The sequence below is a fragment of the Amblyraja radiata genome, chromosome 13 (genome assembly GCF_010909765.2).
Source record: "Amblyraja radiata isolate CabotCenter1 chromosome 13, sAmbRad1.1.pri, whole genome shotgun sequence".
Classification (NCBI taxonomy): Eukaryota; Metazoa; Chordata; class Chondrichthyes; order Rajiformes; family Rajidae; genus Amblyraja; species Amblyraja radiata.
Genome location: NC_045968.1, coordinates 25,145,581 through 25,170,815, shown reverse-complemented (window position 1 = coordinate 25,170,815; position 25,235 = coordinate 25,145,581). Strand labels below are relative to the sequence as shown.

The following is a 25,235-nucleotide window of genomic DNA, read 5'->3' as shown; positions in this document are numbered from 1 at the left end:
AAGTTGGCCAGCGTTCTCTATTTTTAATACCAGAACACTCAGAAATTGGTCTGAGATTTTTTTAAATCTCACATGAATCCTCATTTTGTTTTGCACAATTGCTACCAACATTGATGTATACATTTCAGTACTTCAGCTTGGTACCGATGATGCTTTTGAATGTTGCCATTGTGACAGCTGTGATTGATTAAATTGGGTTAGTAACTACGGGATGATGTAAGTATAGGAAGTAGTCCGTCATCAATCTACATGTCTAACATTTCTAAATTCTCAACGTCTTCTCAATCATTGCTGGATGAATGAGAAATTGTCAATTTAATACACTAAGTCCCTCCCACTAAAAATGACTTAATAGAAGCTGAGGATAACCTAATGTGAGCAGCATATGCTATGACTCAAGGAGTCATGCAGAACATACAACACAGTGGTGCAGCGGTAAACCAGCTGCCGTACACCACCAGAATCCCAGGTTCGACCCTGACTACGAGTACTGTCTGTATGGAGTTTGTGCGTTCTCCCTGCGATTGCATGGGTTTTTCCCGGGTGCTCCGGTTTCCGTCCACACTCCAAAGATGTGCAGGTTTGTAGGTTAATTGGTTTCTGTAAATTGTCCCTAGTGTTTAGGATAGTGATAGTGCATGGGGATCGCTGCTCGGTGAGCCGAAGGGTCTGCTTCCATGCTGTGTCTCTAAACTAAACTAAACTAAACTAAACTAAACTAAACAGAACAGAAAGAGGTTACTTGGCCCACCGAGTCCACACCAGCCATTAAGCACCCATTAATTCTCTGCAAACTCATTTACAAAAAATATGTCCTCACTTCTAATTAATTCTCATATTCTATCATTCATCTACCCACTAGAGGTAATTTACAGTTAACCTGCCAACCTGCATGTTTTTGGGACATGGGAGGAAACTGGAGTAAATGCACACAGTCACAGGGAGAACGTGCTAACCCCACACTGACAGCATCTCAGCGCAGCCCTTTCTCTGGTGCTGAGGCAGTAGCTCTCACATAATCATATCATCATTTCAGATAGGCCACACAAAGGTCCCTCCTCGACACAGGGTGGTTCCTAGTAAAGGATATATCTGAGTAACTCATCACTCTCAATAATTAATTATTTTTGCATTTCCCTTATCGTCACACATGAACTATCTCTGACACTGCTCGTACTTTTCTAGATCTCTGTCTCCATCTCAGGATGGACATGCCACTGCCATCTTCTATAAATCCACTGACTCCCACAGCTACCACAAATGTACATCCTCCTGCTCTCCCTCATGCAAAGATGCTATTCCTATTTACTCTGTCCCGCTTCACACCCTTTCTGCAGGAACTACTTCCTTTGTGACTACCTGGCCCACTTATCCCTCTCTATCCCCCAGACCTTGCCCCAGCAACTGTAGGAGGTGTAACACACCTATCCCTACATCTAATTTCTCATCAACACCCAGGGATCTAAGCAGCCCAAATCACCTGCACATTTTACCAACCAAGTCTACTGCATTTGGTGCTCATGATGTGGCTTCCTCTACATTGGTGGACCTCAGTGTACAGTAAGTGACTATTTGCAGAGCCCCTATGCTCAGTCCACAACAGTCTTGGCCTTTCCATTGCATTAATTGTAACTCACCTTCCCATCCCACACCTACCTATTTGCCCTTATCCTTTCCTATTACTATAGAGAGGTCGTGCAAAATGGAAGAGCAACATCATATATTCTGCTTAGATAGCTTGCAACCTAATAGCATGAACAATGATTTTTTTTTCAATTTCAGACAACCCAGTTCTAGATCGCACCTCCCCACACACTCTCCTGCCCACCAAATTTACTTCTCCTTTCTGTCTGTCTTTACCTTTGCCATCCCCTCAACCGCATCAGTCCATCAACCCATCACCATCTGATTTTTCTTATCACCTTCCAGCCTTTATCTCTCCTTATCCCCATTCATCTTTGACAATAAAACCTTTTGAGTCTTGAGTCTCTTGAGTCTTTCGCATTCCTATATATTATAACTATTTCTTCGTCCTTATCAGTCCTGTATCTCAACCTGAAATGTCAACTTACACATTTTGCCTCCACAGATTCTATTTGACCCGCTGAGCTCTTCCATCATCCTGTTTATTTAAATTTTTTTGCTGTATGTAAAATTTGTTCCACTGTCTATATATAGCAATTAACACGCTTGACACGATTCCAGCATCTATTATTTCACCATTGGGGATGTGTCTTTGCCTGTGTTGACTTCATGGTAACTCCCTTCTCTGAACTTTCCCTCCATTTTACACTGCACCTTTAAAAACCTCCATTTTCACCTTCTTGTTCAGTCTTGAGACCCACTGCTCATTTCAACTTCTGTGGCTTGGTGTTCACTTTTGATAAATGAAGCAACTTGGGGTTTTTAATCCAAGTTAAAGGCACCTAACCCTCAAGGCAATCGGATACACGTCAACTGATGAAACTGCAGATGTTGGGATAGAAATATCAGGGGCGCAAAAGCATAAACTTTAAGCAGCAGTGGAATTTGGAAGGTGGCTACGGGTGCACAGATTATAGCACCCAAAATGTTCATGTTAGTTTGGTCTAGGCTCGCAGTTGGGTCTAACCTGGTGTTGGTTTGTGACTATAAACCCAATCTATTGAACCCATTCTATAGTGATATTACCTTCCCAAACAACCAGACTTCACTTAGACCTTTTAATCTCACACACTATCACCCCAGGCATTTTCAGGTTGACTCCTAGTGGTATATTAGGTCATGTTCACATTAAACAGTGGACATTCAGATTTCAAATGAGTTCACCCTAATTCCTCTTAAATATGCATGTGTTTCTGGCACATTGCCACCTCCTTGTCTCACCCAATGCCCTTGCAATGATTACCTGTGTTTTTCGTGCTTTCCCTTTATTCTTCTTCTTTTCATTGACACCCTTCTCTGAGTGCTCTACAAACAGAAGCCAGCTATCGCGTGGGTCCACAGGCAAATCCAGTAGCTGCTGGAGAGAAGGTGAAAAATGAGGCTGGAATTCAGATCCCGAGAAAAAAATACGAGTCATGGAATATAGTCATCAATTGGCAGGGACTGCAAAAGCTTTTAGAGAGCAGAGAATGAGCTAATTCAGGTAACATTTGGCAATGTGCCCCGCGGAACTTGAAACTTATTTTGTTACTATTTTAATATGAGCAATATTTACTACTCACATTCTTAGACTAAGCACAGGAGGGTTAAATAAAGAGAGGCTCTCTCAATTCTGGACCAACAGGCACACTCTGGAAAGGTGTACAAAGGGATAAGAGATGCGTGAAAAACATTGCATTCCATGGTCTAATGAGGAATGTATTAGATTCAGAGTTAAGTTCTCTCTGGTTAATAAATATTGGACATCAATAAACATTCTGGTGTATTTAAAAACTAAAGGTTTCATGCAATGTAATAGGTCTGGAAATCTTTGAAGCACATTCCAAATGTTGGACAAACTGGACTTTCATTACAAAGCTTGGTCAGTGTCTGGATCACAATATTACCCAGTCCCAGATATGAAAAGACAGTGTGTGACCCTTTGTATCACCCAGTCCCAGAATGTGAAAGGACAGTGTGGAGCCTTCTTCACATGCTAAACTACTGAATACAAATGTTGAAGATTAAGGATGTTTGTGTGTTTACTGTGCATTTTTTAACTGATTACCAAACATACATTTAAATTTTGCTTCTAATTTCTTTATTACTCATGAATATTCTTGAGCGCAGGTGGGACGGTTTCATAGAGAAGAAGGGTTGGGTGTGGCAATGAAAACCCCCTTAGCCCAGCCCATTGCTGTATTGCTTAGTGTGAATGAATAAGCCTTATTGTTTTCTTTGTTGTTTTTTTTCTGCTTACATTTCAGTCATTTAAAACGTAATGAATCATTTCAGAAAGAGCAGGGGGAAAGCACAGGGAGATTTATTAAGAGGAATTGTTGGCACTTCATGGCAAATTGGAATTTGTGAGACTTTGCAACTCACTCAGAAGCAGTTGGAATATGTCTGTTTGCGCGGGGCCAAGAACTCAACATTGTAAATATGGGCTTGAGGCATCAAGGGTGGGTTGGTAAATTGGCACTTGAGATTGGAACACTTTGGATGCTTACTTATACTAGCTCTTTCACATATCACTTTCAGCACTGCTTTCACACAATACTCTTTTTCAGTCCTTAACTTGAGAATCTCTGTTATGTATGAAATGAAATCATCTGTGCTCTGGCTGAATACTTTATTTTTCTCTCCCCTGCATGCATTTTTGAAGCGAATGCCTACTATGGAATTTCTCTCTCTCTCACTGCCCCCTCACCACTCCCAGCCTGAGACATCTTGAGTTAAAAACACCATCTGCCTCTTCCCTTCAGATCTGTACCTGCCAGTCTTGCTTTCCTTTAACAGGTAGCTTCAGATATCTTGAGGATACAGTACATGCAAAAGTTTATGGAGTCATTCAACGGACAGGTAGCATCTCTGGTGAAAAAGGATAGGAAATGTTTTGGGACCTTTCTTTAGACTGAAACTATTGGGTGGGGTGGGGTAACTGGAGTCGAACCAGCATCTTTGGTTCTACAAGCAAAAACATATTCTGGCTGAGAATCCTGTACATATCAGGAGAGTGTTTTTATTTAAATGTTACCAAGATTTTTCAGCATCAAAGTCCAAGTTCTTTGCAACTACATTAAGTGAATAATAGTCATATAATAATTGTGAGCACGTGCTTGATTGGCAATCAGAGGAGGTTGTGCAGTTAAGCCACTTTACTGGACATAACGCCACTAGTCCTCCTAATGGATTTAAAATAACATGGTTATATCATGAGTTTAGTACCACTTGAAATTTATGAAATTTCCTGTCATAATGTTTTTCTTTTATATGTCCATTTACAAAATATACAATTGAAGTCAGTTATACTTTTGAATTTTCTTCTTAGTTAAATGTTATATATATTACCTGACAATTTGAACTATTTTCTCCTGAAATTTTGCCACATTTCTGTGCCTCATTTCATCTAGATCTAGTTTTAATGGGAATTGGCAGAGAGCCAGGTGACCAATCCAATCTCAGAGGCAGAGTCACTCATAGATATATTGAAGGAGATGATGTATGTTCTTTTAACCAGGGTTCTATTTTTAACTACTGCTCTCTGGTGTCTCCTGGTCCTTGTCAACCTGAGGAGTCAGGAGGAGTCAGGTTTGTTATGATTTACTCCAATTCCTGAGAAGCATGAGGAACAAGGGTGTTTCCAAAAGCCCCCAAAACCCACTTTGTGGACTAACCTTCCACCTCAATGATTTCTAAACCGTCAAAACTCAACACAATATTGTCTCCAGGAGTGAACTGACCATCCATCTTCACATTCCTGCAATCATCCATTAACCTCACCATGAGCATCCCAAGTCCCTTGCAATCACCACTACCCAGCTTCTCAACTCCTTCCACCCAACACCAATGAAGCTCTTTATTCCTAGCTATACATCCATCAATCAGGGAACCTGCGTCCTGACCCGAAACTTCACCTCTCCATTTACTCCAGGGATGTTGCCTGACCATCTGAGTTACTCCAGCATTTTGTATCTATCTCAAGGAACCAATACTACTGGGTTTTCGTGCTCAGTATCTTCCCTTATATTCTCTCGTCTGCATCGTCACGTTATAAATATTAGGGGCCATCGTTAACTTGATCTACCAAACTTTTCTTTTTCATTGGCACTGCTGTGTAAACAGACTCCCAGATCACCTATGGTGTTTCCAATCATCTACAATTGACCAAATGTCTCCATGGTTAAAGGTTAATATCTATTCCATAGTGTGGAAGAATATCACAGTAGCATTAAAACCTGTGTTAAATAGATATAAAAATATTAGTGAGGGGTGGGAGGTTTTGGTGGAAGGGGTAATTGCTGTCTAACTAAAAGAAATAAAATAAAGATAATTTCACAAGAGGAATAAAGGCCTCGTCTTAACCCCAGTTCGTCTCAGATCTGCATGTGTTTCTGGCACATGTGTAAATCAGACTAATGATCTGCTCTCCCGCTAAGATTGTTCCACCAACAAAATTTGGATTGGGCACTTTAGGCATTGCTACCAAGTCAGCCATACACTCGATGTCACTATTCATACAGCACCTATTTCCACCTGTTTTGACATGAAGTGGAGCTCAACGCTCCATATCACAACCACGATGGAATCGTCTCACTTGAACTGCGAGTGCATTGTGCTAGTTTGTTGCTTCACTCGGTATTGAAAGGAAAACAAACTGACATCAGGGAGACTGCATGTCAAGAATGACTGCAAGCTGCTGAACTACTAATTCTACTAACTACTAATAGGGATGTCTCAGCAGTGAAGTTCAAGAAGGAACTGCAGCTGCTGGAAAATCAAAGGTAGACAAAAGTGCTGGAGAAACTCAGCGGGTGCGGCAGCATCTATGGAGCGAAGGAAATAGGCTGCTAATAACACTAAATAACTGGAGTTGGCTTTATGGTCTTGGCTGGCTATGCTCGGGATAAATTGGAGCCTTGGGCAATAGCAAAATACATGCCAACTTCAATGAGCCCACTCTCATAGTCCTCAGTCCACATCCTTCTGGAACCTCTCTTATATGTTCACTGGCTCAATATTTCTAATGCATTCATCACAGGTAGTAACATTCTACAGGAAAATCCTTGAACTGCTCCCCCCTTCATTGATCCTTATGGTTTCCATCAGCCTTATAAACAATAGGATCCAGGAGTTCTTATGGTTTTGGGTACACAAAATTGCTGGGGAAATTCAGCGGGTGCAGCAGCATCTATGGAGCGAAGGAAATAGGCGACGTTTCGGGCTGAAACCCTTCTTCAGACTGGTTGAAGAAGTTCTTATGGTTTTGTCAGGTTTCCTGCTCCTACAGTGCACAGGATGTACTTTCTGACATCTACCTCATTGACTTATGTGTCCCTTGTCATGTGGCTACTACTGTCTGGCTACTACAGGGTGAGGGGAGGAAGGGCATGGATTATAAATTGAATATGGACCCATGGAAAGCAATGTCAGTCTTGTTTTAATGTACCTGTTTGGGGGTAAAATGCAATAATGCTATTCCAGATGACTGGATTTTTTTGTAGTTCTTAGAGGCATTATTTTGTATTATTCCAATTGGCATTGATATTTCACTGCACCTATATTTCTAGGCAATGGAACCTAAACAGCAAGTAGGGAGGTTGCGGATAGCATCAAGCAGGAAATTAGGGATGCGTGTAGCAAAGGTACAGCTGTTATCATGGGTGACTTTAATCTACATATAGATTGGGCCAACCAAATTGGTAACCGCTGAGGAGGAGGATTTCCTAGAATGTATACGGGATGGTTTTTTAACCAATATGTAGAAGAACCAACTAGAGGGCAAGCCATCCTAGACTGGGTATTGTGTAATGAGGAAGGATTAGTTAGCAATTTTGTTGTGCAAAGCCCCACGGGCAACAGTGACCATAATATGGTGGAATTCTGTATTAGGATGGAGAGTGACATGGTTAATTCAGAGACCAGGGTCCTGAACTTAAAGAAAGGAGACTTTGAAGGTATGAGACGGGAATTGGCTAGGTTAGACTGGCAAATTATACTTAAAAGGTTGATGGTGGAGATGCAATGGCAAAGATTTAAAGACCGCATGGTCTTTAAAAATTTTCATCCCTGTCTGGTGAAAAAATAAACCAGGGAAGGTATGACTAACCATGGCTAACGAAGGAAATCAAGGATAGTGTTAAATCCAAGGAAGAGGCATATAAATTGGCCAGAGAAAGCAGCAAACCGGGAGAAATTTAGAACTCAACAAAGGGGTTAATTAAGTGGGGGGGGGGGGGGGGGGAGAGCATGAAAGAAAGCTTGCGAATAATATAAAGATTGACTGTAAAAGCTTCTTTAGATATGTAAAAAGGAAACGATTAGTGAAGACAAATGTAAGCCCCTTACAATCAGAGACAGGTGAATATATAATGGGAAACAAGGAATTGGCAGAACAGTTAAACAAGTACTTTGGTTCTGTCTTCACTAAGGAAGACACAAACAATCTCCCAGAAATATTAGGCGATACTATTGGGCAGCTAACTTGCAAAAACTCCTGTACTGGATGAATTATGATTGCGACCACCTACCGACCTGGGTACACATGGAAAAGGCGCGTTCACGTCTCCCGTTGCGGTCTGTCCTATGCTCCCAACTCCCCCTTCCTATAACATCTGTGGGTGCAGGCCTAATTGCGTCCCTCTCGCTCAAGATATGGAGTCAACTCAGGAAAAACTTTGGTTTACAAGGCCCTTCCATCTTGACCCCACTGCTTAAAAATCACATCTTTAAACCTTCAAGTACAGACCCCGCATTCAAAACATGGCATAGCAACGGTATCAGTAGTATCAAAAACCTATACAAGGATGGCATCTTTTCGTCCTTTGCGGAGCTCTCGTCCAACTACAGCCTCCCAAACTCCCACCTTTTTCGATTTTTCCAGATTAGGGATTTTGTGAAGAAGACATTCCCCCATTTCCCAAATCGCCCCCCTGAAACCCTGACCGATACCATCTTAGCTCTAGATCCCAACCGGAAGAAATGCATCTCTGTTTTGTATAACTTGTTAGGGTCGGTTATATTGAAACCTCGTACCTCATTAAAAGCTGCGTGGGAGGGTGAGCTGAATACGAAACTAACAGACCAGCAATGGGACTCTGCCTTGGATTTGATCCATTCTTCCTCCATATGTGCCCGTCATGGTCTAATCCAATGCAAAGTCCTTCACAAAGTCCACTACACAAATGCAAGATTATCTAGAATTTACCCCGCTGTTAGGGACACCTGCAACAGATGTAATCAATCCCCTGCCAACCATAGCCATATGTTTTGGTCTTGCCCTAAGCTAGCAGCCTTTTGGAGGAGTGCTTTCGACTTGATAAGCAGAGCCTACGGCCAGACTATTCCTCCAAACCCACTGTCAGCCATTTTCGGTACCCCTCCCAACACCAACCTCTCTGTTGCGGTGAAACGGGTCCTAGCTTTTACAACCTTGTTAGCCCGGAGACTGATCTTGCTTAACTGGAGGCTCACCTGTCCCCTGACACACGCCCGCTGGATTAAGGAGGTGCTTTACAATTTAAAGCTTGAAAAACTTAGGTTCTCTCTCAAAGGCTCTACCAAGACATTCCTAGATACATGGAACCCTTTCTTGGAACTTGTTAACTCTCTCAACTTGTCCCCGGACTCGGAAGAGGGCTGAGTGCTCTCCACCATTGTTCTGCTCTACTGCAGCTGCTCTCCCCTTACCCCTCCCCACACTTATTTATTTAATTACTTACTTATTTACTGTTATTAGTGACCCCTTTTTTTTCCTTTTTTTTTTTTTTCTTCTCTTTAGTACTTTTTGTTTCGTTTATCTTACCATATTTGTGTGGATGTGTACGTATGTGAGTGTTGTTTGTCCCCGTTTGGTTCCGTCCTGATTCGGGTGGGTTGAAGGTGGGTAAGGGTAAGGGCTTTGAGGGTCACTTACATACTGTTGCACAATTATGCCTTGACTGTCACTGTCTGTTATCATTATATGTATGCAAATTGCTGTGAAATTCAAATAAAAAGATTTAAATAAAGATATGTAAAAAGGAAACGATTAATGAAGACAAATGTAAGCCCCTTACAATCAGAGACAGGTGAATTTATAATGGGAAACAAGGAATTGGCAGAACAGTTAAACAAGTACTTTGGTTCTGTCTTCACTAAGGAAGACACAAACATTCTCCCAGAAATATTAGGGGGCCGAGGATCTAGTGGGAGGGAGGAACTGAAGGAATTCGTCAGGAATGGTGTTAGGTAAACTGTTGGGACTGAAGGCAGGTAAATCCCCAGGGCCTGATGGTCTGCATCCCAGAGTACTCAAGGAGGTGGCCCTAGAAATCATGAATGCATTGGTGATCATTTTCCAATGTTCTTTCGACTCTGGATCAGCCTTACATCGGTAGTGGGAAAGATGCTTGAGGCGATTATTAAAGATGTAATAGTGGCGCATTTGGAAAGCAGTGACAGGATCGGTCAAAGTTAGCATGGATTTATGAAGGGGAAATCATGCGTGACTAATCTTCTGGAATTTGTTGAGGATGTAACAAGTAGAATGGATAAGGGAGAGCCTGTGGATGTGGTGTATCTTGACTTTCATAAACTTTTTGACAAAGTCCCCCAAAAGAGATTAGTGTACAAAATTAGAGATGGTATTGAAGGTATGGTATTGACATGGAAAGAGACTGGTTGGCAGACAGGAAGCAAAGAGTAGGAATTAACGCGTCCTTTTCAGAATGGCAGGCAGTGACTAGTGGGATGCTGCAAGGCTCGGTGCTGGGACACGTTATTTATAATATATATTAACGACTTAGGCGAGGGAATTAAATGTTTGCGGATGACACAAAGCTGGGTGGCAGTGTGACCTGCGATGAGGCTGCAGGGTGACTTGGATAGGTTGGGTGAGTAGGCAGAGGCATGGCAGATGCAGTATGTGGATAAATGTGAGGTTATCCACTTTGGTGGCAAGGACAGGAAGGCAGGTTATTATCTGAATGGTGTCAGATTAGGAAAAGAGGAGGTGCAACAAGACCTGGGTGTGCTTGTACATCAGTCACCGAATGTAAGCATGAAGGTGCAGCAGGCAGTGAAGAAAGCTAATGGCATGTTCGCCTTCATTGTGAGAGGATTTGAGTTTAGGAGCAAGGAGGTCCGACTGCAGTTGTACAGGGCCGTTGTGAGACCGCACCTAGAGTATTGTGCAAAAATTTGGTCTCCTAATTTGAAGAAGGACATTATTGCTATTGAAGGAGTTTCACCAGGTTAATTCCCGGGATGGCATGACTGACATGATGAAAGAATAGGTCAACTGGGCTTTTATTCACTGGAATTTAGAAGAATGAGAGGGGATCTTATGGAAACATATGAAATTCTTAAAAGACAGGCTAGATGCAGGAAAAATGTTCCCGATGTTGGGGGAGTTCAGAACCACGGGTCACATTTTAAGAATAAAGGGTAAGGCATTTAGAACTGAGATGAGGAAAAACATTTTACCCAGAGAGTTGTGACTCTGTGTTAAATTCTCTGCCACAGATGGCAGTGGAGTCCAATTCACTGGATGTTTTCAGGAGGGAGTTAGATTTAGCTGTTAGGGCAACAGGAATCAAGGGACATGGGAAAAAGCAGGCACATGGTACTGATTTTAGATGATCAGCCATGATCATATTTAATGGCTGTGCTGGCTCGAAGGGCCGAATGGCCTACTCCTGCACCTATTTTCTATGTTTCTATGTTTCCATGTTTAAACATGTGGAGTGTCGGAACATATGATCAAGCAACATAAAGCCTAGAAACATAAAACATAGTAACACAGAACTTGCATCTATAGAACCACACTATAACGCAACATGAAGCCCTGGAACATAACATCTAGAATCAACAATCTCCATAAAATGTCCACAAATCAACAGGAGATTAGATCTTGCTGACTCACCCCTGTGCATTGGACCACTGGGACAATAAGAACCCATATGTCAGGCTGATCCTCAACGACTAAACTCGTCGATCAACACCATCATCAATTTAAACATCACCAGACTCAGGGAATTGGGTTTCTGACCATCCCTATGCAAATTGATCTTTGACTTCCTTTTCAGTAGTAGTACTAATTGGCAATATGTCTCTTCCTCGATGACCATCAACATAGGAGCAGTTCAAGTCTGTATGTTCAATCCCCTGCTCTACTCTTTCTATACCCGTGGATGTGTAGCCCAGGCACTGGTCCAACAGCATCTTTAAATTCACCAATGATAGCACTGTTGATGGACAATAAAGCGTAATCATGAGCCCGAATACAGGAGGGACATTGATAATCTGATTGAATAATAATCGTGCTCTCAGTGTTAGCAAGACCAAAGATTGTTGATTTTTGACATTTCACTCCTGCCATCAGGATCCTGAAAACTGTAACGTCCATGTTCAGGAACAGCTTCTTCCCAACAACTTTCAGGTTAGTGAACACATCGAACCGACTAAACGTCGAACTGTTCAAGAACACTTTCTTCCCAGCAACCATCACACCCTTGAACACTGCACGACACTATAACCACAATTCTACTTCAGCAACTATGAACTACTTTGGAGATATTTTGTTTTTGCATTGCTATGGTATTGTTACCCAGGATTATTGATTATTAATTTATTGTATTATTGATGTATATTTATTGGTGTGTTATTGCTTTAATAGGCCTATAAATCTACTGCGAGTAAGAATGCCATTGTTCCATTGCCAGTACATATGACAATTAAACATTCTTGACTTGATTTAGAAACCTAGAAACAAAAAAAATCACAAGTAATAAAATAGGAGCTACAAATCGAACCAAGCAAGATAATACTAAGGCACACAGAACCTAACAATATATAGCCAAGCAATGTGGAGCCCAGAAAATAGAACACAGCCAGACAGAATCACATTGATTATTTTGACAGTGGAAGTAGAATTATAGAACTTAGAAAAATAAAACATAGAAAATATATGAAACTAAACATCGACATGTAACCCAGCAACATGGATCCCAGAAAAGCACCAACATAGAACCTCACAATATAAAACTTAAAAATATGGAAACTTGGAAAAATAAATCTGAAAATCCTAGAACCACAAAATATACAAGCCAGAAAAATAAAATAATTAAAACATTATAACTAACAACATTGAGCCTAGCAACGTAAAACCTAGAAAAAGACGATTGCATCATTGATCATGGCATCTTAGGCAATCCCCTGGGATCGAGGATGACTTGCATCCACTCCAGTTCATTGGCCTTTTGAATAGTGGATCAGGTAAACTCTAAGAAAGGTGAGACAGGAGGCATGACAGGGCAATTATTTTGGGAGGTGAAGCATTCCTTCTTCCATTTATGCTGAGTAGTACAGCCCATGATAAATGTTTCTTCACAATTTTAAGTGATTACAGGCTAGAGATTCACAGGAGTCAGGGACGTTATATTTTTCCACAGAGCTCAGAGAGGACTTCAGGATCTATGTCTAGAAATGTGATGCATGTGGTCTGCACATTGGAACTGATCGAATGTAGTGTAGGTTCAATGATGAGAATGTTCCCTTATCCTGCCAGTGGATGTGGAAAACGTTGTCCTGGGAATGGAAGTTTTTCATCAGTCAAATGCTGTACTCATGCACTGAAGACGATGGTTATTTTCATCTTTGATATCCGGCTGTCTTGTTGGTTCTGCGATAGGTGAAATGGTTCATGTTTTCTAGGGTCTTGTCATGGACCTTTATTATCAGATGTCAGCGTTGAAGCAAGCTTGTAGAAAACAACTGTTTTACACATCTCAATTCGCCTGTGTGTTTCAGTGAATGAGTTCATGATGACTTGAAGCCTGGCCCTTGAAAATGTGTATACACAAATTGCACACTGGAAGTCAACAACTGAAATTAGAGTTGGTTTGGAGTGGAAGCAACATGGATTGAACAATTTCCTTTTTGTCCTATCAGAAGCCTATTAGAGTTGAGGTGCGGCAATGGAGCTAGAGAGATCTTGGAGTTTAATTTAGATAAATATGAGGTTGAACTTTGGGAAGTTGAGCTTGTTAGGACCTTCACAGTGAATGGTAGGGACTTGGGGAATGTTGTAGCGAAGAGGGATATAGTAGTACAAGTACATAGTTTCCTGAAAGTGGATTAAGAGGTGGAAAGCGCAGTGAAGAAGGCTTTTGGTGGAAAGGCCTTCATCAGACAGGGAATTGAGAATAGAAATTCAGACATCATATTATATTTGTACAAGACGCTGATGAAGCTACACTTGGAGTATTGTATTCCGTTTTAGTCACCCTGTTATACGAAAGATGCTGTGTTCAAAAGGGAACTGCAGATGCTGGAATATCGAAGGTACACAAAATTGCTGGAGGAACTCAGCGGGTGCAGCAGCATCTATGGAGCGAAGGAAATAGGCGACGTTTCGGGCCGAAACCCTTCTTCAGACTGATGGGGGGTGGGGAAAGAAAGAAGGAAAAAGGGGAAGAGGAGGAGCCCGAGGGCGGGCGGATGGGAGGGTGGGAGGAGACAGCTAGAGGGTGAAGGAAGGGGAGGGGACAGCACAGGCTAGCCAAATTGGGGGAATTCAATGTTGATGCCATAGGGGCGCAAGGACCCCAGACGGAATATGAGGTGCTGTTCCTCCAATTTCCGCTGTTGCTCACTCTGGCAATGGAGGAGACCCAGGACAGAGAGGTCGGATTGGGAATGGGAGGGGGAGTTGAAGTGCTGAGCCACCGGGAGGTCATGTAGGTTAAGGCGGACCGAGCGGAGGTGTTCGGCGAAACGGTCGCCCAACCTACGCTTGGTCTCACCGATGTAAATTAGCTGACATCTAGAGCAGCGGATGCAGTAGATGAGGTTGGAGGAGATAACGGTGAACCTTTGTCGCACCTGGAACGACTGCTTGGGACCTTGAATGGAGTCGAGGGGGGAGGTGAAGGGACAGGTGTTGCATTTCTTGCGGTTGCAACGGAAAGTGCCCGGGGAGGGGGTGGTGCGGGAGGGAAGGGAAGAATTGACGAGGGAGTTGCGGAGGGAGCGGTCTTTGCGGAAGGCAGACATGGGGGGAGATGGGAAGATGTGGCGAGTGGTGGGGTCACGTTGGAGGTGGCGGAAATGGCGGAGGATTATGTGTTGTATTTGCCGGCTGGTGGGGTGAAAGGTGAGGACCAGAGGGACTCTGCCCTTGTTGCGTGTGCGGGGATGGGGAGAGAGAGCAGTGTTGCGGGGTATGGATGAGACCCTGGTGTGAGCCTCATCTATGGTGGCGGAGGGGAATCCCCGTTCCCTGAAGAACGAGGACATTTGGACTACTTACCCTTGGACCATGACCCCACTGACGAGCACCAGGCCACCATTTCTAGCACCATCACCGACTTCATCAATTCCCACGCCCTACCTGACCAAGCCTCCAAACTCATCGTTCCCCAGCCCCGCACGGCCCGTTTTTACCTTCTCCCTAAAATCCACAAACCCGGCTCTCCCGGCAGACCCATTGTCTCTGCGTGTTCGTGCCCCACCGAACTCATCTCCACATACCTTGACACCATCCTATCCCCCTTGGTCAAATCCCTCCCCACCTATGTTCTAGACACCTCAGACACTCTCCGCCGCCTCCACGCATTCCACTCTCTGGGCCCTCACCCCCTCATCTTCACCATGGATGTCCGGTCACTCTACACCTCCATCCCCCACCAGGATGGCCTCAAAGCCCTCCGGTTCTTCCTCGACCAGAGGAGCAACCTTTACCCAGCCACTGACACTCTCCTCCGCTTAGCGGAGTTGGTCCTCACCCTCAATAACTTTACATTTGACTCCTCCCATTTCCTCCAAACACAAGGCGTAGCTATGGGCACACGCATGGGCCCCAGCTACGCCTGCCTCTTTGTCGGGTACGTTGAACAATCCTTGTTCAATGCGTACCAGGGCCCCATCCCCGACCTCTACCTCCGCTACATTGACGACTGCTTTGGTGCCACCTCCTGCACCCACACACAACTGACTGACTTCATCCACTTCACCACCAACTTCCATCCGGCACTCCAATACACCTGGACGATTTCCGACACTTCCCTACCATTCCTTGACCTCACCATCTCCATCGCAGGGGACAGACTCCTGACCGACATACATTATAAACCCACTGACTCACATGGCTATCTGGACTACACGTCTTCCCACCCTGCCCCCTGTAAAGACTCCATCCCTTACTCCCAATTCCTCCGCCTACGCCGCATCTGTTCCCAGGATGAGACATTTCATACCAGGGCATCGGAAATGTCCTCGTTCTTCAGGGAACGGGGATTCCCCTCCGCCACCATAGATGAGGCTCACACCAGGGTCTCATCCATACCCCGCAACACTGCTCTCTCTCCCCATCCCCGCACACGCAACAAGGGCAGAGTCCCTCTGGTCCTCACCTTTCACCCCACCAGCCGGCAAATACAACACATAATCCTCCGCCATTTCCGCCACCTCCAACGTGACCCCACCACTCGCCACATCTTCCCATCTCCCCCCATGTCTGCCTTCCGCAAAGACCGCTCCCTCCGCAACTCCCTCGTCAATTCTTCCCTTCCCTCCCGCACCACCCCCTCCCCGGGCACTTTCCGTTGCAACCGCAAGAAATGCAACACCTGTCCCTTCACCTCCCCCCTCGACTCCATTCAAGGTCCCAAGCAGTCGTTCCAGGTGCGACAAAGGTTCACCTGTATCTCCTCCAACCTCATCTACTGCATCCGCTGCTCTAGATGTCAGCTAATTTACATCGGTGAGACCAAGCGTAGGTTGGGCGACCGTTTCGCCGAACACCTCCGCTCGGTCCGCCTTAACCTACATGACCTCCCGGTGGCTCAGCACTTCAACTCCCCCTCCCATTCCCAATCCGACCTCTCTGTCCTGGGTCTCCTCCATTGCCAGAGTGAGCAACAGCGGAAATTGGAGGAACAGCACCTCATATTCCGTCTGGGGTCCTTGCGCCCCTATGGCATCAACATTGAATTCCCCCAATTTGGCTAGCCTGTGCTGTCCCCTCCCCTTCCTTCACCCTCTAGCTGTCTCCTCCCACCCTCCCATCCGCCCGCCCTCGGGCTCCTCCTCTTCCCCTTTTTCCTTCTTTCTTTCCCCACCCCCCATCAGTCTGAAGAAGGGTTTCGGCCCGAAACGTCGCCTATTTCCTTCGCTCCATAGATGCTGCTGCACCCGCTGAGTTCCTCCAGCAATTTTGTGTACATACGAAAGATGCTGTTAAGCTGAAAAAGGTGCAGAGAAGGTTTATGAGGATGTTGCCAGAACTCGTGGACCTGAGCGATAGGGAAAAGTTGTGCAGGCTAGGACTTTATTCCTTGGAGTGCAGAAGACTGAGGGGTGGTCTTACAGAGGTATATAAAACCATAAGGGGAATAGATAGGGCAAATGTGCAGAGTCTTTTACCCAGATAGGGAGATCAAGAACTGGAGGGCCTAGGCTTATGGTAAGAGTGGAAAGATTTAATAGGGACCTGAGGAGCATTTTTTTCACGCAGCAGGAGATAGGTATATGGAACAAGCTGCCAGAGGCTGTACATCACTGATCTAGTGCCGCCGCCAGGGCAACAGGCCTTTAAGGCCAAGATATGACATCATATTTTTAAGACCTTGATACTTGAAAGTTACAAGATGGCTCCAGAAACGTGGCCATTATTTGTACTGCCGTAAAAGAAACCTATTCAATCGTTGCACTCTTTTACTTATATACGATTGTGTTTATGTATTTATGATTTTCATGGATTGTATGCAAACAAGGTGCTGCACTGTATCTAGGTACATGTGAAAACACAGGTAATAATAAGATTTTTAAGACATTTGGACAGATACATAAATAGGAACGGTTTAGGGGGATAATGGCCAAATGCAGGTAAATGGGACTAGTTTAGATGGGACAACCTGGGCCAAAGGACCTGTTCTCATGCTGTACAACTCTATGACTCTGAATGCTGGGGGGATGATTCAGCTTTGCTTAACATGAATTTGCACTGAAGTTTGCTCAGTTGCTGACAGTTGAAATCATGTAGCAGCATAGAAAGGGGTTGAATCTCCGAAGGCCAAATTTGCGTAGTCCCTCTCAAAGGATGTATTCAAAGGCTTTTGTGTGGTGGTTGTTGCTGCATTTCTTTTGGAGTTGTCACATTAGGATCATATCACACTGTATCTCAGAATGGTCTAAATCCACACTGTGATCCAGAGAGCAACTGATTCATCTCCTGAACAAAGGCCAATTTGAGAATACTGTCTTTGACCTATTCAGACAGTAGGTAGACTCTCTGTTATTTTTCTAGAAAGTATTCATTATTACAAATCTCTCAGCCCATCTATCAAAATGCGGTGTATGTGGCTATAAATTTACAATGTGCAATGGCCATCCCATAGTAGAAAGTCACATACAGGCAACTTCCACTCCTCAGTATGATGTTCATGGCCATAGATGGTGATACTACAGATGGCACAATGGGCTAAGTGTTCGGCTGGCGACCGGAAGGTAGCCGGTTCGAATCCCGCTTGGAGTGCATACTGTCGTTGTGTCCTTGGGCAAGACACTTCACCCACCTTTGCCTGTGTGTGAATGTGTGTGAATGTGTGTGAGTGATTGGTGGTGGTCGGAGGGGCCGTAGGCGCAGATTGGCAGCCACGCTTCCGTCAGTCTGCCCCAGGGCAGCTGTGGCTACAGAAGTAGCTTACCACCACCGAGTGTGACTGAGGAGTGAATGAATAATGCGATGTAAAGCGCCTTGAGTATTAGAAAGGCGCTATATAAATCCCATCCATTATTATTATTATAGAAACTAGAACATACAATGCCTCAGCATTAACTCAAGAGAAACAGGACCAAACAGCATGGAGCTTAACAACATTACAACTCTATAACATAGCGCCTAAAACATACATCCTCACATAGATACTTTATACACAGTACCAAGTAACACTGAAGCTAACAATATAAACCCATCAACATTGAAGTAACTAATCTTCTGATGTATAATCTGGCAACATAGAATTTTGTAGCACTAAACACAGAAATGGCAACGTTGAGTGGATGTTGACAAAATGTAACACATAAGTCTAGAAATGCACTACTTAGTAAGAGGACCAATAGCACAGGATCTAGCAAAACAGAACGTAGCCACAAAGAATCTCAAAAACTACGTCCAAGTAATGCTCAAGAAGAAACTGCAGATGTTGGAAAATCGAAGGTAGACATAAATGCTGGAGAAACTCAGCGGGTGAGGCAGCATCTATGGAGCGAAGGAAACAGGCAACTAGCAAATAGTCTGAAGAAGGGTTTTGACCCGAAACGTTGCCTATTTCCTTCGCTCCATAGATGCTGCCTCACCCACTGAGTTTCTCCAGCATTTTTGTCCAATTAATGCTCCATGTTTGACATTTCTATGTCACTGTATTTGTTACTGCACAGTCCTAGTTTTGTTGATACTGAGTTTTCCTCAATCTTTGCAATGTAAATATATAAAAATAGAACCTAGCAACAAAAGCATCAGTCATAATGAAATTGGAACCATAGAACAGAGAAACATTCAACCTAACAATCTAGAACAGAGCAGCAGAGAAGACAACATTGGATATGGTATCATTAAACCAAATAGCATAGAAATTAGAAAGTTGTAAAATGAATATATGATCATAAAAACAAATTTCATAAAAATTGAAATAATGAGCGCTCACAACTTCTCTCAATGTAGAAAATTGAAGCATGGAAGTTAGCAATAACTTTATTAGATTCACTCCATCTGTTATAGATAAGCGGCTGACAGCACTGGATATGCAGTATCAAAGGCTGAGGTGCAACCTGACAGAAATATGTAGATTGTAAAATTATTTCCTCTGTGGCGGGGGCATCATATACAACTTATTGGGCAGCGCAGTGCTGCAGCGGTAGAGTTGCTGCCTTACAGCACCAGAGACCCAGGCACGATCTTAACTACACGTGCTGTCTGTACGGGGTTTGTACGTTCTCCCTGTGACTGCGTGAGTTTTCACTGGGTGCTCCGGTTTCCTCCCACACTCCAAAGACACCCAGGTTTGTAGGTTAATTGTCTTCTGTAAAGTGTAAATTGTCCCTAGTGTGTAGGATAGTGCTAATGTACAGGGAGTTCACGGGTTGGTGCAGACTTGGTGGACCAAAGAGCCTGTTTCCACGCTGTATCTCTCAAATCTAAAACACTTCCACACTCAAAGTGACAAGTGGGCATGGTTTTGTTTCATTGCAGCAGTTTGGTCCAACGGAATGGCTTATTAAGCCATTTCAGATACGGTTAAAGTCAACCACATTCCTTTTAATTTAGTGTATTTAATTAGTTGTATTTATATTTCCTGGCTGCCAACGTGCAATTTGATCTAGCCTCCTATTCATGCCTGACCAGAATCTGGAGCCTAGAAACCTAGAACCTAGATATCTACAATGTGGAACCTAAAATATTCAAAGATAGATCCTAGCTATGCAGAACATAGTAACGTAACTTAAAACCACAGAAACATAGTCCTAGACATGGAATAACGTTGGATGTAAAGAAACATTGAACCACATACTGTAGAACCAAATGAATTGATCAATTAATTAGTCTTGGGATAAAAAACGCAAAATCCAGAACCGTTGACATTTATTATACATATACGTCATACATGTCGAAGACATTGCTTTTCAGTTGGTAACTAATGGTTTGTTAGAATAATTAAAAGCCATTTCCACTAGCCTGTTTTCTTCACATTGTCCTATAGCAACTTCTTAAAATACTTTTTTTTTCCCCTTAAAAGATGGAATGGCAGTTGCCTTTTTCAATGTTTTCCATGTTTCTGCAAATTCCAAACAAAAAGCTCTCTGTTTCAAATGGTCTTGAAAAATTTGTAATGACTGAAATATTTTTGCAGACCATGACACCAGTCCCTTTGATTACTTAGATGGTCAACCCATATGTTATTTTGCTCTCAACTTTCTAAACTAGAATAGTACGTTTCTTTGTGAGATATTTTACAAGAAGCCATAATGTAATTAATGGTGAAGGCCACACAGACACAGAGGCCACAGAGTCTGAAGAATGGTCCCAATTCGAAACGTCGTCTATCCATGTGCTCCAAAGATGCTTGACTCCAGCACTTTGTGCTTTATGCCATGCAGACAAACTCTGCCTCTCAAACTTGAATTCAAAGGCACATCTAAGGATAGAATTGAAGGAAAAGGACGGGTTCATCATTTTCACCCCTTGCACACATGTCATATCTGCATGAAGCATCCTTCTCACCTTCCATCTCTTAAATGGGTACAGTCACAGCATGGACCATACCACTGGCCTGCATTGTCAATACGTGTCAATGCTATTCTGGGTACATATTGTTGGCACCCAGGTTTGCCAACTTCACAGGGGGTTAATGGAAATGACTGATTTTCTGATGTGTGAATAATTTATTTTGCTTCAGACAAGTGTAATCTTATTTTCCCCTGCAGTGCTATCCGAGCTATGCGGTTAGGTAAACAGACTGGCGCCAGGGCCGAGGGGCACCGATTCATTGAATACAATAACAGCAATGTAATCCGCCAATGGTAATGTCGAAAGTAAAATATTCCATTTCATTTTATAAATGTATTAAATTAGGGCACTGGCAAAATTATTATAGGCATAGCTTAAAGAAGTATGACATATCTGGGACACAATTTTCCAAAGTCTAAAAAACTTAGAAAGACAGATGTACGTGTTCAAGTAAATGACACATGCCATAATGTAATGAATACAGCTCCAAAGGTATATTCAAAACAACACATTTTCAATTCATGAGAGTGACTTTGTGTTTGAAGCAAACTGACAAATGTCAGGTTCTGTATGATTGGCAGAAGGAGAGGGCACTGAATTAAAATAATCAATTTACTCCTGTTTCATGCTGTGTAGTTTGTATGTGTCTTGGTGTCAGCTTCTGTATTTGAAATGTATACATGGGCAAAGGAATGATTCACTCATATAGTACTCTACAGTTTGTGTGTGTCTCAGTGTCAGATTCCGTGCACAGATAGTATACACTAAAGGGGAATGAGTCACACCTGTATAATACAACACGGTTTGTGTGTAACTCTCCACTCCTGTCATTATGCAATACACACTGGGTGAAAGGGGATGATTCATTGACGTCCAGTGGCTTGTGTGCATTTCAGTGTCAATTGCTGTCCATAAACAGGGCTCATACCTGTCTGGTGTGAACAATTCCCTATTTCATAACTGCGTGTGTTGGAGGTATTTCTCCCATCATTATCCTGCCTAAGATCACCAGAATTTGACCCCAAAATAATCAATTGAACTGTTCAAATATTCTGTTGCTGCTTTAACAGCGGGCACCTACTGCCAAAGGAACAGCAGACTTTGTGAGGTACATTGATTGCAATAACTTAGTAGTTCAGTTACTTAACTGGTTTCCAGAGGTTTTGGTCTATTGATAGAGAGACGCGAGTTTGAATGTTACATTGATCTCTGGGAAATTGAAAGTCAAGTAGTAATAATTTTTTAAACTGCAGTTTAAAAAAATGAGCACCAGTAAAGGTATAAAACCAGTTATACAAACCCATCTGTTTTCCATCCAGGTAAGGAAACCTAATGTCCTTCCCTGGTCTGGCCTAAACATGATAACTATGTGGTTAATTCCTAAACACCTTCTGAACATAAGAATGGAACATAAATGATAGTTTTGCAATCAATGAACAAATAAATGGGGAAAATAGTTCATGTTTCTAACCAACCTTTGTACAGCAATACATCTAAACATACTATTATCACTAAATTATACAAAACTGTACAAAATGTAGATTGTAGTAAATGAGTTAAATGAATTAGCAAAAGTAAACAGTTCATTGCTGGAAGTTATGAGGTCATCTACTCAACATCAAAGATAGTGGTATAACCGAAAGATGATAAGAAACTGTCTGAGCACCATGGAGAATGCTTGGGGTCCACATACTGAAGCCAGTTGAACTGGCAAACAAGTACACACAAATATTATAGGGTTGATCAGATACATGAGAGTCATGCCATGGATTTACAGCTATTGTCATTTCAGGGCAACGTACATCAGGAAGGTTACATATGTCTTGGAGGAGGTATAGCATAGGCTTAGTGGAATGATTTCAAGACTGATAAGGTTAAATAGTGAGGTTTGATTGTGCAGAATTTGGCCTGTCTCCTCTTTAAAACAAACTATTAAGAAATTATCTAATTGAGGTGGTTCAGATGATTAAAGAATCTGATGTGACAGAGGGAAAAAAATTCACGGGGACGTCTTGAAAAAGTGAGCATAGCCTTAAAATTGGATTTTTCAGTGTGATTTCTCATATAATAGAAAATGAAAATCTGTTGACACTACTTCAATTAATCCAAAACTGAGATTGATTTATCCAGTAGAGCACACTGTTCCACCATAGAACATAGAACAGTACAGCACAGGAGTGGCCCTTCAGCCCACAGTGTTTGTGCTGAACATGATGTCTAGTTAAACTGATCTCATCTGCCTGTACATGATCCATATCCTTCTAATCCCTGCACTTCCATGTGCCGATCTAAAAACCTATTAAACACCACTATCGTATCTGCCTCCACCACCACCAATGTTCTGACTGTTTACCCTCTCTATGCCGTGATTTAAATGTAATGATGGAACTGACTCAAAGAGCTAGATGGCCTATTCGTTGCTGACCTCCTCTGTTATTCCATTATACATTGCAATAAAATCCATGTTGCCCATAGCCCACTTGCTATCCAATTCCAATGCCTATGTACATTCCCAAGCCGGATAGTGTTCCCCCCTTTTCGTATGTCTCAGACCTCAATTTTTCTTCACCATCCCACCTAAAATTAGTCAGGAGAGAGGGATGAGTTCTGTCACATACAAATGATTCAATGAATGGGTTAAGATAATTCAATGAATGGGTCTGGAACCTGGTTCCATGAAATCTTATTATACCCAAACTTTCAGAATAAGAACAAAGATTTCCTTACATATTGAGATGTAATCTTGTATATGATAGTGAGTCCTTACATTGGCTTTGCTTCAGAGACACTAGGATGACGCGGAAGTCGATTGGGGGCGGGCTCTGCATGGCTGTCAACACAGAGTGGGCTGTCAACATCACTGTCAGAGAGACTGGATGCAGCAAACACCACGAAATCATGACGGTGTCGTTCAGGCCTCACTACCTTCCCCGTGAATTCACACAGATCACAGTTATCCTAGCGTATGTCCCTGGACCTGATAACGCATTTGCAGCGGAGCGCATTGCTGACTGTTTCAACAGAGCTGTCAATCAGAGCAGCGATCAGCCTGTCTTCCTGCTCGGGGATTTTAACAGATGTGATGTCACCACACTGCTTCCAAACTTGGAGCAGTATGTCACCACACCTACCAGACTTGACAGAACGCTGGATCTGTGTTTCGGTAGCATACCGGGAGCCTATGCCTCAAAGCCCCGCCCACCACTCGGTCGCTCTGACCACAATGTCATTCTGCTGCTTCCAAAATACAGACAAAAACTAAAAGCAGAAGATATACAAACAAAAACTATTCAAGTCTGGAACGATGACTCTGTCGATGCATTAAGGGGCTGCATGGAGATCACTGACTGGGAAATATTTTTCCAAAGTTGTGAGGGAGACCTAAATCTGCTGACAGACTCTATCTCCTCCTATTTGTCATTCTGTGTGGACGCTGTTATACCAACAAAACAGGTCAAGCTGTACCCTAATAACAAGCCTTGGGTTACCAAGGACCTGAAGCAGTGTCTTAACAACAAAAAAGTGGCATCCCTACAGGGAGACAAACACAGAGTAAAACAGTATAATAGTGAGTTGAGAAGGAAGACCAGGCTGGCCAAACTCCACTACAAAAACAAAGTGGAGGAAAAATTCACCACTGGCAATGCAAGGGAGGCATGGCAGGGACTTAACACCATGATGGGCAGAGCCCAGAAACCGGCCCTGATCCAATGCTCTGACCCCGCCACCTTTGCTGAGCAACTCAACATCTATTGCAGCTGGTTTGACAGGACACACCCCCAGAATGACTGGACCCTCACCAGCAGTTCATCAATCACAGTGGATAAAAGGAAGGTTACATCTATACTGGGCCGCATCAACCCTCACAAAGCTTCTGGCCCGGATAGGCTCAGGGGCAAGGTGCTGAGGGAATGCTCAGTTCAGCTGGGTGATGTCATCACTCAGCTATTCCAGCATCTCCTTGACTCCAGCTGTGTCCCACGGATGTGGAAGGAGTCCACACTTATACCGGTGCCGAAGAAATCTAACGCCAGGGAGATGAAGGACTTCATCTGGAGATGAAGGCACCCACATCCATTCTTTCCAAGTGTATGGAGAGGGTGGTAAGTGATCACCTCACTGCTATGGTGGTGGACAGGCTTGACCCACTCCAGTTTGCCTATAAGGCAAGGCGTGGGGTGGAGGATGCCTGTTTGACTCTCCTGGACACAGTTAGCAGACAGCTGGACTCCCCACACCCCCACACACGGATTTTATTTATGGACTTTTCTTCCGATTTTAACACAGTCAACACGGTCACCCTCTGCAACCGCCTTCTGGATCTACAAGTCAACCCATCACTTAT

General features: G+C 43.3%; 1 protein-coding gene across 2 annotated transcripts in view; it reads right to left on the bottom strand.

Annotated features, from left to right (window-relative positions):
* Positions 1 to 25,235, bottom strand: part of LOC116979728 (erythroferrone-like) — a 70,542-nt gene that overhangs the window by 26,049 nt on the left and 19,258 nt on the right. The window contains exon 2 of one of the 2 annotated variants that reach the window (XM_033031463.1): positions 2,888 to 3,001. In XM_033031463.1, the coding sequence (XP_032887354.1) occupies positions 2,888 to 3,001 (114 nt within the window). The remainder of the gene's footprint in view (positions 1 to 2,887; positions 3,002 to 25,235) is intronic. The other variant, XM_033031465.1, reaches the window with a different exon arrangement.